At 41.5% G+C, this 13,854-nt stretch overlaps 1 protein-coding gene across 1 annotated transcript in view; it reads right to left on the reverse strand.

Annotated features, from left to right (window-relative positions):
- Nucleotides 1-13,854, reverse strand: part of PIP4K2A (phosphatidylinositol-5-phosphate 4-kinase type 2 alpha) — a 179,164-nt gene that overhangs the window by 21,671 nt on the left and 143,639 nt on the right. Inside the window, exon 6 of the mRNA XM_041765645.1 lies at nt 9,668-9,706. Within this exon, the coding sequence (XP_041621579.1) occupies nt 9,668-9,706 (39 nt within the window). The remainder of the gene's footprint in view (nt 1-9,667; nt 9,707-13,854) is intronic.

Here is a 13,854-nt window from a genome sequence, read left to right on the forward strand (position 1 = left end):
TGAGCCACCCAGGCATCCCGTTTCCTCCTTTTTGGATTGGGATTAGCAAACAGCATTGCTGTGAGGATTACTTGAGTTCATACATGTAGAGTTTAGGGCAGTGCTTGCCCCTCGGAGGGTTATACAGAAACAGTGTTATTTGTTGGTCATGTTCTCAGGTATGAATTGTGTAGCTAGAGAAAAACTCGTTGCTGATAAATCCAGAGCAAGGTTTTCTAAAAGTCTGGCATATTTAACACTTTTATACTAGCTGTGATGTTCTGAAGCAGCTACTTAACCTGTCCCTCCTGAGTCTCTGTTCTTCATTAGTAAGAAACATGCTATGTAACAATATTGGTCATGGTAAACATGGTTTCTGTGCAACTAAACACGAATGAACGTGGCCGTGAGAGTCGGGATATACACCCAACTGTATCAGAGCCTGAAGATAATCAACACGTGGATATTTTAAATGTATACATGCTTCTGAATATAAATAAATAATCACTTATTATTCCCTGGAGTTCAATAAAAGACAGAAATAAATGATCTCTAAGGACAGATTTGGCCCAGGCTTTGAAATTAAAAAAAAAAAAAAAAGCCAAAAGTATGCAGAACTAACAACTACAGAGTTTAGAGCTTTCATTTTTAGAAGTGAACATGTGCTTTTGAGGCCTGCTCAGCAAAGTCCCAGGTGGTCAGAGAGAAATTATGGATCCTGGGAGGGCAAAGGAGGCAAAAGGTAAAAAAAAAAAAAAAAAAAAAAAAGGTAGAAAGGAGATTCAAAAAACAAAACAAAACAAGGCATTAGTACTGCTCTTTTAATGAAAACTTTAAAATTCCAAATTAGTAAACATTTTGCAGATTATCTGAAAACAAAACCAAAAATGAATGTTTACCAAAGGGATTTAGATTTTGTTCCAAGTGGAAGTTAACCTGTTGGTTATATATAAATATTTACCTACTTCACTGGGTTCTGTGATGTGATATATCGGATTGCTGTCATGTGCATGAAGTTTTGTAATACTGCCTATTTTAAGGGTTAGTGAAGCCAGAAATGATACAGAAGTCTTATTTTAGTTAGATTAAAAAATCAAAGTATCTCTTAGAGGAGTCCAAAAACATTTTTTTGAAAATCACAAATACTTGAAACCTGTAGCCACAGTCAAAAACGTAAATTCCTGTATGCAGAATTCAAATGAAAATGATACTAGGTTTTATCATCATTCTACAATTATGTTAAATTATCCTAAAAGAGCCTATTGTATTTTATATTGCCACTACTAATAGGAAAGTAAAGAAAAAAAAAATATATATATATATACTCAAAATGCACAGAGCCAAAATTTATATAATACAAAGCCACGTTTTTGTTTTTGCCTGGATGGTAACTGTAACAGGAAAATGAAGTGTACTCCTGTCGCACTTGAGTGTTTAATGCAAACAGGATTTTGGCACCAGAAGGTTTCAATGCAAAGGATAATACATAGCATAGTTCTCTGTGATTAAAGGACTTGTATTTCAGTATGAAATGAATTTTTGTTCGATGTGCTCATTTGGCAACCCATTTTTTAAAGTCTAATTGTAAGCCTTGATGCCAAAGATTGCAGCCTGGTGTCCTTTGATGGGCTGTACTGTCACACTTGGAGCTGAATACACAACATAAAAAAACATGTACTAATTATTGTCTTATGTGAGGGACTGCTTATGTTCCTGATTTACCTATTATTCCAAGCTCACCTAAATAAAAATGAAAAGAAAATGATACCCATTTCAGCAGGCTTTCCACAAAACTTCATAAAAATCAGAATCTGTGGGACTGAAAATATATTCTCCAGAAATATTTCTGTGAGGGAGAGAATTTTAGGCAATCCTTACACTGAAGCTACGACAAAGATAATTTGATTGAATAACATCATATATGTGGCATCAATTTTAGAGTAAGAAGAGATGTTAGAGACTTATAATGCAATCAGGTCTGCTGCTCAAAACATTCAAGCCACAAATTTGATACATGAAAAGGCAAATTAGTGAATATGGGTAGAGTTTATACAGAAGTAGCAAAGATAACAGGTGCTTTCTCACAAAAAGCACATGTAACAACCTTCTTGGACATCCGCAAGTGCAGGGCTTGGAAAGTGACCCAAGAGCTCATTGCTACTTTGTGATTTCTACAATGAGAATGGATACATTTGTGGCCGGAGTCCGCAGGTGAAAGGTTCATCATTTTTATTTTGAACTTCTCTGTGTGTAAACGTTGAAAGAGAATATACTTCAACACACTTGTGAAACCGGGCTGCAATTAAGAAGCACAAAACTGGGTAAACCCCAGTGTAATTCTGCCCCTTAGAACACAGTGCCCAGCTGTGGGTTATTTTCCCTAAGATTTTCAAGCTAATATTTAAAATGTGAAATTTACTGCTTTTCTAACATTGTCATACTTTGCAAAACGTAATGGCCCTTTAACTGTAAGTGGTGGTATCAATGGTGACACCTTGGTTTTCCTCCACAGGCTGTGACGTGACAGTTAACCTATAAGCGGGGCCCACAAAATAGGTTGTTAGGATCTGACTAGAAGATTCTGTTGCACCAATGTTGATGGTGATAATATCAGAAATCACAGTCTGAAAACTTAAGAAATTTGCTAAGTACTATATGGTTTCTGGTTTATTTATTTATTTATTTTTGGTTTCTGGTTTAATACTAACCTAGTGAACATCACAGTTTTATTATTTTATATTATATTATTATTATATATTATATTATTTTATATATTATTAAAGCTTATATTATATTATTATATTAATAATAATAATATATTATATTATTATATTATTATTATTATATTTTTTTAGAGAGGGGAGGGCAAAGTGAGAGAATCTTAAGCAGGCTCCATGCCCAGCGTGAAGCCCATGCAGGGCTCGATCTCAAAGCCTGAGATCATGATCTGAACTGAAATCAAGAGTCAGATGTTTAACTGACTGAGCCACCCAGGTGCCCCACAATTTTATTATTTTAAAAAGTATGCATTTGGGGGATCCCTGGGTGGCTCAGCGGTTTAGCACCTGCCTTTGGCTCGGGGTGCCGTCCTGGGGTCCCAGTATCGTGTCCTGCGTCGGGCTCCCTGCATGGAGTCTGCTTCTCCCTCTGCCTGTGTCTCTGCCCCTCTCTCTCTTTCTCTCTCTCTCTCTCTCTCTCTCTATCATGAATAAATAAATAAAATCTTAAAAAAAAAGTGCATTTGCAGCAGCTTGGCTTAAATTCAGGCCCCATTCTAAATTTTTAAGTTTTCTTTCCACTGTGACTCTTTCTGGAACTAACTGAATAAGAGTTGTCAGCTTTAAAAAAAAAAAAAAAATCCCTGTATCTAAAGCACCGCTCCACGTGTGCTTGGGATACTCTGGGTTGAATTCATTCCAGAGAAATAAAAATGAAATGACAACAACTGAGAGTCTGCATGCCACCTTAAGCCAGACTGGCCTGAGATCTTTAATGCTGTCACCTGGGAGGTGCTCACAAGAGCCACTGCATGTCACCTCCTCTATTTCACATGCCACGTTTACCAAATTCCAAATGAGCTGAATCTTAAAAACTCCGCTTCCCAGACTAACCCCGATGGTTTACATTATAGGGTTCTTAAGGCTTGCTCCGACATCCGCTGATATAACAGTTCCAAACATTCCTTCCCTTAATCAGAGCAAGCACCTTCATCCATACCTAGCACAGACAGGATTTTAGTGATTGTCAAGTCCAGGACTTCTCAAAATCAAGTCTGTTGCTGGACTGCCCTTCTGCAGGAGGGGAGAGCTTCGTTTGAAACAACAGATTCTTACGCTTAAACCAAGAGAACCAACGATACAATCAAATCTTTTCATCTTACGAATGATGATAAAATGAATTGATTTATCCCCACACCCCGAACTTCCATTAATGCTAGAGCAGGGGCTGGGACTCAGACCCACTAATGCTGTTTGGGCACCCTCCCCACAAACCCTTCTTATTGAACATCTCTGGGCCACGAGGCAGATGTGACCCATGTTGCCTTTTAACTTGAGTCTGAGAAACAGGCCCTGCTTCTGTCCTGACGGGAAGCCAGTCCTTGTACTTTGGGTGCTGGAATAGGTGTTTCTAGCCCTGGCTGGCAAAGGGAAATGATTCACCCCCCCCTGCGGAGCAAAAGGGTTTTTACAGAAGAAGGTTAAAGCATTAGCTGAGTTTGGGGCATGGAAACTGTGATAATCTTGCTTTAGCTGATCATCAGCTGACAGTGGAAAGATTCCCGGAAGGACACGCAGCTGTGCCTGGTGTCCCTCAGGCTCTGAGCATCATTGTCACCTTGCCTTTAGCTGCATCCCAAAGAATCAGAGAGAGGGAGTAATTAATTGTAATTTGTTAAATTTAAAGATCACAAAAGAAATGCTGAAAAGTGGTTTAGGAAAGCATTTTTCGATGTGAGGGTATTAATGATCAATTCTCCTGAACCTTCAGTCATTAATAGGTAAAATGTCAGAGAGAGTGACAGTCACTTAATTGCTAGTGCAATTCACAAAGCCTAAGAATCGACAAGGCAGTCTTCTGTGGCCCGTTACCAAGTGTCAACAATGATTATTGCCAATATCGTTACACAAATGCCAATTGCGGGGCAGCTGTTTCCTTTCACGCGGGTTCCAGGGAGAAGGTTAGATGTTAAAAAGGAATCTCCTTCTCGTGACCCAGTGACTCCATTACACAGGCTCTACGTTACCTAATAAAATCAGGCCCGAGTTTGGAGAAATGTGCAGAACGATGAACAAAATGCATATTTGTGTAAATCCCCAGGACTCTCTCTCTCTCGAGAACATGGGCTCTTTAAAGAGTCAGGTCAAATCCCTCAGAAATCAAGTGAGTCCAGTTATGTTTTCTTTTACTTCCCTTGATTCCCTGCTGCGTCGCTTGCTTGCTGGCAGCGTGCTAAGACTGTCATTTGTAAAAAGCAGCCCGCTCAGCTATAATTACTAATTTGATGTCACAGTGGAATCGCAGCGCAGCTGTGGAAAGATCGACCACCAGGGAGATCCGCGTTTCTCTGTCTCATTTAGAGGCGGCTAAACTGCTGCAGCCATGAATGGAAGATGCCCTTCCATTAAAAAGGAAAGAATTAAAGAATAAAACAAGTCATAGCAGCTGTCAGAATCTGACAACGGTTTAAAAAAGGAAAAAAAAAGAGCACTGTTCTGCTTTTTTCAAAAAAATTCAAGACATCTGTACATGCATGTTCTGATACTTGTTGCCATGAAAGTGATGCCACCATTGTTGCAACATAACTTCTTTATTCCCCTGTTTCATCTTCATTATTATGCTAATACAAATCACACTAATTGCGTGTCAAGCTGAAATCGAAGGGACGGGACTCGTCTGCACCTATATAGCACTCAATATTTGAAATGACGGTTTCAAAACTTGTCATCAACAAGTTCAAAGTATGGGAAATTAAAACAGTTATAATGACTCAGATGAAAGGAAAACTCACAATTGAGATTACTAATTAAGCCCTGTCAATGGAGATTCCTGATGAAAATTACTCCTTGCACCATGACCATCATTTATTTTTTTATTTTTTTTAAGAGAAATTCAGTTCCACGAGGAGAGCAAGGAAAAGATTCTTGGCAGATTGTGGGATTTCATTCATAAAAGGCAAAAATGTAGAAAATAAATATTTTTAGCCTTCCTCAAATAGTTCCACCCAGAGGTAAGAGCCATTGTTTTGATAACATTTATGGTTTTATTTGTGAGGATAAAGAAAAGCATGTATCTTTGGAAGATGAAAAATGTTAACTGCTCATGGAAAGAAAGCCTGGAAATTGACAGAAAAGGAGAGGCAGACAGATTTTTTTTAGCACTTAAAAGACTCAGTGTTTTTAGAAGTTCAGCAAGCTCCATGATACACATTTCATTTATTTTTTATGTATTACAGTTTGATGAATGTTACCTTAGTTGTGGGGAGGTTATAAACAAACTGCTGTATCAGTGATGCCCCACTGCCAACACAGGCAGGCGTAGTGTAGTCTCCAGCGATTACAAAATTTTTTTTTTAAGATTTTATGTATTTATTCATGAGACACACGGAGAGGCAGAGACATAGGCAGAGGGAGAAGCAGGCTCCCTGGGGAGCCCGAGGTGGGACTCGATCCCAGGACCCTGGGATCACGATCTGAGCCAAAGGCAGATACTCAACCACTGAGCCACCCAGGTGCCCACGACTACAAATTTTAATGCCTTTACATTCCTTATCTCTAAAGGTTTTTCCTCTTGCCCCTGCCTGGTGAATGCCTGTAAACTAGAAGGGCAGGTGGGTCGCTTTTTGGAGCCATTCCTTCTAGAAGAGCTCTCATGAACCCCAAGCCCCAAAGGAAGGAGAGGGCACTGAATTCTTCCTCAGGGGAATCGTGTAGATGACTTTAGTGCTCACACAGTGTAAGATGCTGTGACAGCGACTGCATTTACAAAATGCCTAAAGCCTCAAATGGAGGAAATGTGAATTGGTTGTTTTGCCAACACCGTGAGAAACCAAACTATTTATTTCACTACTTTGAAAATTCTTAGACCAAGACTCAGAATGACCTTTGCTCTAGTACCAAATTTAACTCCATAACATTGTTTTTGTCAATGCAGTGAAAGCTTCATGATTCACGGGATCGCTATGAATTCTTATGTCCTTTTAAAAAAGGAGAAGTGCCAGACATTCAGAGGGTCACGGCACAGTGGTTAGAAATGCCAGCCTTGGGTTGGAAGCCTGGCTCTGCCACATAGTAACTGGGGGGCTCTGGACAACTTACTGGACTGGACCTGTCTGTGAAGTACCCTCATTACCTTAGAGGAAGTAATAATAGCACCGCCTCATAAGACGGTTGGAAGGATGACATGACCAGATTCATGGAAAATGTACAACACTGACTGCCATATTGTATACACTCAACAAATGTCAGTTATTACTATGGGCCTTTCTAAATCCCAAGACATCAGAATTAACAGTAAAAAAAATAAACCCAGTCAAAGGTAAGGTTTCACCTCTGGCCCTGACCATGTGACAGAGCATGGGAACTAAGCTCGTGAGTCTCACATCTGCCAAGATGTGAGGTGGGCCAGGTCCTTCCCATCGCTGACTTCTCTGAGCCCACCTCCAGGGGAGATGTTTTGAGGAATAGTTCAGCACAGGATAAAAGCATCCTAAGTAGGCTCCTCAGAAAAGGGGGTCTCTATTAAACAAATCCTCTAATTTCATTCTTCATTCTTTTCACAGAAACCTATACCAATAAAGGGCTCAGTGTTGAAATATGGTGAATGCCGTGGGTTTCTGGGAAATTTGTGGTCCTATGGGCAGAGCAGTGGAGGGAGGGCCAGGCAACTGGATGGTCTGCTTCTGATGAAATATTACAGCTTCAAGGATGTCAAATACTGTGGCTTTCCTTCACATATGGCCTCGTTCAAGGATTTTGGCTTCAGTAGCAACCACCCTATGGCCTCTCACTGTCTTTCTTGCATTGTTAATTGTGAGAGAGGACCATGCCCTTGGTGATCAAATCTGAAGAAATGAAAATGAACAGAGTTGGGAGGGAGAGGGTGGTCTGCTAGCAATAGTTTCAAGGGACTTGGGAACAAAGTGAAAACAGAGCCACCAGCATGGAGTAGTGGTTGTCATCACAACCACAGTTCTTACTCAGGGGCTGGCTTCTTGTTACGATGCCGAAAAGTGTGTGAGGCTCTTCAAAGAGCCTAGATATTTTCTCCTGGGAGAAAAATCCCAATCCTACTAAACCTCCGAGTCTCTCATGAAATACAATTTAAATACCCACTCGGGTCTCAGACACTTGGATGAAACATTTGGTCATAACAACAAGGAAGTGGGCAGTCCATTGTTTCTGTTTCTTTTGGCCAAAGCTGGTGCCTTCAGGGGATTTATGTGGAGATCAGAAGTGTAAAAATATATTCACTAGTGCACAGTAAAAATACAGATGGTCAGAGCAGGATCCACCATTTCCTTTTCTGTTCTTTACTTCTTAACCTACTGTTACCTGCCTTCTGCTCTGCCCACTGTCATGGACAAGGTCACTGGAGAGGTCCCTGGTGGTAAGTCCCATGGCTAATTCTCAGTCCTTATCCTACCTGCCCTTGCAGCAGTATCTGATTCTGAGCCAGTTCTTTTCCTCCGGCTTCTGGAATACAACTAGAGTGCAAGTCTCCCAAGGGAGGGGGCGATTTCACGGCACTATTCTTCACAAGTGCTTGCTCACAAGAGATGCTCCCTAAGTGTCTGCACAAATGACCCAAACTTTCCGCTCATCTGCTTGTGTCCTGTCTCTTTGGCTGATCCTTTGCCAGACTCTCTCCTTTCCCCACTCCTTAAATGATGTTTTTCTGGGCTGGTTCTAGACATGCTTCTATTCCATACACTCATCCTGGGTGGCCTCATCTACTTCCTTGTCTTTGCTGATCATCCTTCCTGTGACGTTTCCAAGCCCTTTATCCCTGCAGCCTCTCACGCCTACTGACATCTCTGTTCTAGTGCCACACTGACACTGCAAACCCTTCCTCCTACTCTGCTCCCTCTTCCAGTGAGTAGAACCAACATCATCTTGATGGTCCAAACCAGACACATGGAGTTTTCTGAACCTGGCCCACCCTCCACACACACACTCCCTGGCACTGTCCACCTCCCACATTCAATCTCTGGGTTCTGTGTGGCTTCTCCTTCCTAAATCTCCCTATAATCATCCTCCAACCATGAAAAAATCCACAAATACTTCTGAATGAATAAAGAAAAGTAGATTTCCAAAATATAAAGTTCAAATCAAGACAGAATGAGAACATTGTAAAAACAAAATTTAAAAGCAAAACAAAAACAAAAATCTTGAGCCCAGCTTTCAACGGTTCAGTCAAAAAACTTCCCAAGGTGACAGACGAGGGGCATAACGGAGAGTATCGAGGTACTTTCGTATAAGTAAATGTCGATTTTGGTCAGCTTAGGTTTATTTATTTATTTATTTATTTTTTTCAGCTTAGGTTTACATACAGAAAGCTACTTCCCAAACTCTTAATCAAACTGACTTAAGTTGAATCTGCCTATAATCTTGCATAATAAACCAAATGTGGTTCAAATATTACCTGTTGTGTAGTGACTCAGGAAAAAATAATCTCCTCATCCCTAATTCTTTAAGTAAAAAGCACTCTAACCACATCGTAGAGCTGGAAAGGAGTTTGAAGCTCATCTGAGCCAACCTTTTATAGGTGAAGCTGAAGCTCAACACGCTCATTTTACCGGAGACAAACCAGGGCTCAGAGAGGCATGGAAAGGACTGGGGCTCCCAGCTGCCAGTTAGGGGTAAAGTGGGGTTAGGACCCTGGCTGCTAAACTGTACCTGCCTGTCTGGATCCTAAGTAACCGCCCAGACAGCTGTGCCTTCAAGACCATGTTGCATGAGAAACATTTCTTTCAACCACACTTAAAACTAATAAACAGAACTATTCCATTACCCAACAGAACGGGGCAGCTAATCTGAGGAAGAGAAGCTGAGGCAGGAGGCTCCTCTGGTCAGTGACGGGCTGCTCTCAGGCAGAGGGAAGAATCACAGCGGGAGGCAGGAGAGGAAGAGTGGACATAAGGGGTGGACTGCGGCGGGAAGGACAGGTAAAGGTAAGTCAGGGTACTTACCTTTTCCTTGTCGCTGGCTTCTCGAGCCACCGTAGAGCCCTGAAACACAAAGATGTCATTAAAACATGCACATGGGAGGCCTCGGGCTTCACGTTTAAGGTATGCAAATGTTCCAGGGCAGAGCGCAGAAATGAATGAGCGCCAACTTTGCTTTGGAGTGAGCTCGGTCCCTTCCCTGATCACAACCCTGCCCAGTGGGCGCTCCTTCCTCTGCAGACATCCCTGTTGGCTCGTCTCCAATCCTTTCCCTAGCTCAGCAACCGAGCTGGATTCTCTCCCTGGTTCTTGCCCTCCAGTTGGAAATCAGAAAACCTGATGAACCCTTGAACAATAACATTTTAAAAATTATTATTATTATTTTTAAAGAGAATAAGCACATGAAGGGGTGGCAAAGGGCAGGAGAGGGAGAGAGAATCTTAAGCAGGCTTCATGCCCAGTGCAGAGCCTGATGCAGGGGTTCCATCTCACGACCCTGAGATCATGACCTGAGCCGATATCAAGTCTGACACTTAACTGACTGAGCCGCCCAGGCGCCCCTTGAATGATAACTTACTGACACCAGATCAAAACTGTGCTCTGCTTCTTGCCTCAATTGCCAGAAATGGTTGGTCTAGAAGACGGAATCTTCAAAGATGAAATGGGCCCCTGAGTGGCTGCCATGGCCACTGGGGCATTCAATGCCTCTTTCCCCACATGATCTTACAGATGGGGGTCCGTCCTGGCCCTCTGCCTGCCTTTCTCCCCTGTGTCAGAGTTACTGGTGAACATTTTTCCTCACCTACTACTATGAGTAAGACCCTTTGGTACTTCCTGTCCCCTGCACTCTGGGAATCCCTTCAGACATATACACGTTTCCTTGCACCCTCTTTGTGCCAGGCCCTAGGCCAAGCATAGACATATAATGTGGAAGAAAATGCCATTCTTGATCTCAGCAATCCTACTCTACTGCACTGGTTTTCAAAGCCATGCCTTGGAGCTCTAGGGTTGTCCAAGAGGACCCAAGGCCACCCAGACGCCACTGGGGGGTGGTGGGTAGAGCTCAAGAAGAGAAATGTTCCTTTGTCGAAGATGTTAATATAAAAGAAAAGTTGGGAAACAAATGGCCAGTGAATTTCTAGCTATGTCAAGCTGACAAGAACAATTTTTCTTTGTGCTCCTCTGACCACTGCAGGATCTCACACAGCAACGCCAGGCATTCCCTGCATAAATGGTTGGAGAAGGATCACCACCGATTCACTGCTCTCCCTTCCGCTGTAGTGCTGGCCACCCAGGCAAGAAAGACCAGGTCGGCAGGGTGACACGCTTGCCCCCCACCTCTTATATAGGCACGCACTGCCCTAGAACACTTGCATTAGCCAACTGTTAAGGGAATTTATCTGCAACATGGGAAAAACTTAAGTAGCTTCTAGATCAGCCATTCTTAAAGAAATCAACATTTCTTCTCTGTGACCATCTTTCATCCAGGCAGCTCAGGCACTGATTAGGACGTAGCCTGTGGTTCACAGATGAGGGACTCAGACAGAGGAGACTCCTGGCTCTGGGGAAGAGAGCCCAGGCTGGAGTCATCCCCCTGGCCTGGACCCCACCCGGGGGCCAATCCTCCATCCCCCTGGTGCTCAGCATTCCTGGGTCTTCTGGATGTCAGAGACCCTGCTGTCAGTGCAAGGGAAATGCTCAAAGCTTCTTGGGGATGCATCAGAGGAGCACAAAGCTGACCCACGAAATGGTGATGGACAATGTGAACTGTTCATGACGGAAATCGTGTGGCCCTGTTCCACAGTCACAGCACACACCCTCTGCACAAACTCGCAGCTGCCCCTTGAAATGGTCTGTTTTCCTTGTTTTTAGAGATTCTTGAATACAGACCACAAGTATCTTCCCTTACACACTGATTTCTAACAAAGAATGTTCCCAAATTAAAACAACAACAACATCAAAAACGACTGATATTTGCAATATCTGAGCACTAAGTTACTGGTCAGAGGTGGAAACTACTCATTCCTCTTTGTAGTTTTAGCCAAGTTTCTAAGTCTGTGTGTGTGTGTGTGTGTGTGTGTGTGTGTATTTTCCCTCCTGCAACATAATTTACCCTGCTTCTGATTCTCAGAAATGCTTAATCTCTATGTAAATGCAGATCATTAGCCCAGGGGGGGTGGTGGTGGGGAACAAATTTAATTCAAAATAAAAACCCAAACAGGAGTAGAAAATAAAGTTAGTAAGTCAAGGCCAAGAGTTTGAGCCATGAAATGATGCCAGATGTCCAGGTTCCATCACAATCGAAAGTACTGGCAAGAAGAGCATTTATTTATTTATTTATTCTGCAAGCTAAAATAGTGAGATGAAATTAGTGAAGTCCAAGGCAAATTAAAACTATAATATCCAGGCTATAAGTATAATTTACATCAATCTTGATGTTTACTAGATGCTTGCTTGAATGAGGCACTATCTTAGGGGAATAAAAAATAAAAAGGACCAAAAATTTGCTTTTTAAGGCACTTACTAGTAGAATGGATGAGTCATGACCAAAATTAATTGACCAGTTCACATATGCCACACATTATGTGGGACAGGATATATGTATATGTAAGTGTGTGTGTGTGTGTGTGTGTGTGTGTATGTGTATGTAATTGAATCCTCGTAACAACCCAGCGAAGGTAAGTATAATCATCCCTGTTTTACAGATGCAGAAATGGAGGCACAAGAAAAGCAGCAACCCACACACAGCTAACAAGTGGTAAAACCAGGACAGATGGCCTCAGAGATCACTTACATATTCACTGATGTGATATCAGATTCCACATTGTAACTAAGCTTTGAGAAATTACCTTTTGTCAGGTTTGGCATATCAAATAAGAAGATCCACAAATTCCTGAAAAAGTTATTAAAACACCGCCCTCCCAATTTCCAACTATACATGTAAAGTCTGACTTTTTTATACTCCTTAATCAAGTAACACTGCAACGGACAGCACAACCAGAGAGAACATTCCAACTGTCTCAAAGTAAGTCAGATGTTAGGGAGATTTGCAAAAATGCAAAGAACAAAAAAAGGCCACCTGTCTCACTAAATTTTTTGATTTGTAAGATATAGCTATTTTTCATAAAAATATGCTAACATGTAATGGTTTTTTATTGTACATAAAGTAAGCATTTAAAAATTTCTTACTTTAATTTCTAACATTGTAAACAGCAGTAGATACAACCTATATAAGCAAAAGCTTTTGGGAGTCCTCTTTTTAAAAAAAATTAATTTCAATATAATCAGCACACAATGTCATATTAGTTTCAGGTGTGCAATATAATGATTTGAAAATTCTACACATTACTCAGTGTTCATCATGACAAGTGCACTCCTAATCCCCTTCCCCTCTTTCCCCCTCCCCTCCCAATAACCATCAGTTTGTTCTCTATAGTTAAGTATCTGGTTTGTCTCTTTTTCCATTTGTTCGTTTGTTTTGTTTTTTAAATTCCACATGGGTGAAATCATAGGATATTTGTCTTTCTCTGACTGACTTACTTCACTTAGCATCATACCCTCTAAATCCACCCACATTGTCATAAATGGCAAGATTTCATTCTTCGTAATGGCAAATAGTTCATTGTATACGTACACCACTACTTCTTTATCCATTCATCTATCAAAGGATACTTGGGTTGCTTCCCTAATTTGGCTAATATAAACATGCTTCTATAAACATAGGTGTGCATATGTCTTTTCAAATTAGTGTCTTTGCATTCTTTGGGTAAATACCAAGTGGTGGAATTACCGGATCATATGACAATTCTATTTTTAATTTTTTGAGGAATTCCCCTACTGCTTTCCACAGTGGCTGTACTGGGGGTCCTCTTTTAAGAGTGAAGGGGTCTGAGATCAAAAAATTTGAGATCTCCTAGCAAAGACCAAAGGATGGCAAACTTTTTCTGAGCGGGTCAGATGGTAAATGTTTTAGGTTTTGTGGTTCAAAACAGTCTCTGTGGTACTACTTGACTCTGCCATTCTAGTACAAAGAGCAACCACACGTGATACAGAAACACTGGCCATGGCAGTGTGCCAATCAAACTTTATTTACAAAAATGGCCAAGTTGGATTTGCCATGTAGGCAGGTCCCAGAGTGCCAGCTCCTACCTTGGACGTTCTCTCCCAGAGTCAGTGATCCAAAGAGTCAGCTCACCTCCGTCCCCTCAGAA

The sequence above is a fragment of the Vulpes lagopus genome, chromosome 8, assembly GCF_018345385.1.
Source record: "Vulpes lagopus strain Blue_001 chromosome 8, ASM1834538v1, whole genome shotgun sequence".
Classification (NCBI taxonomy): domain Eukaryota; kingdom Metazoa; phylum Chordata; class Mammalia; order Carnivora; family Canidae; genus Vulpes; species Vulpes lagopus.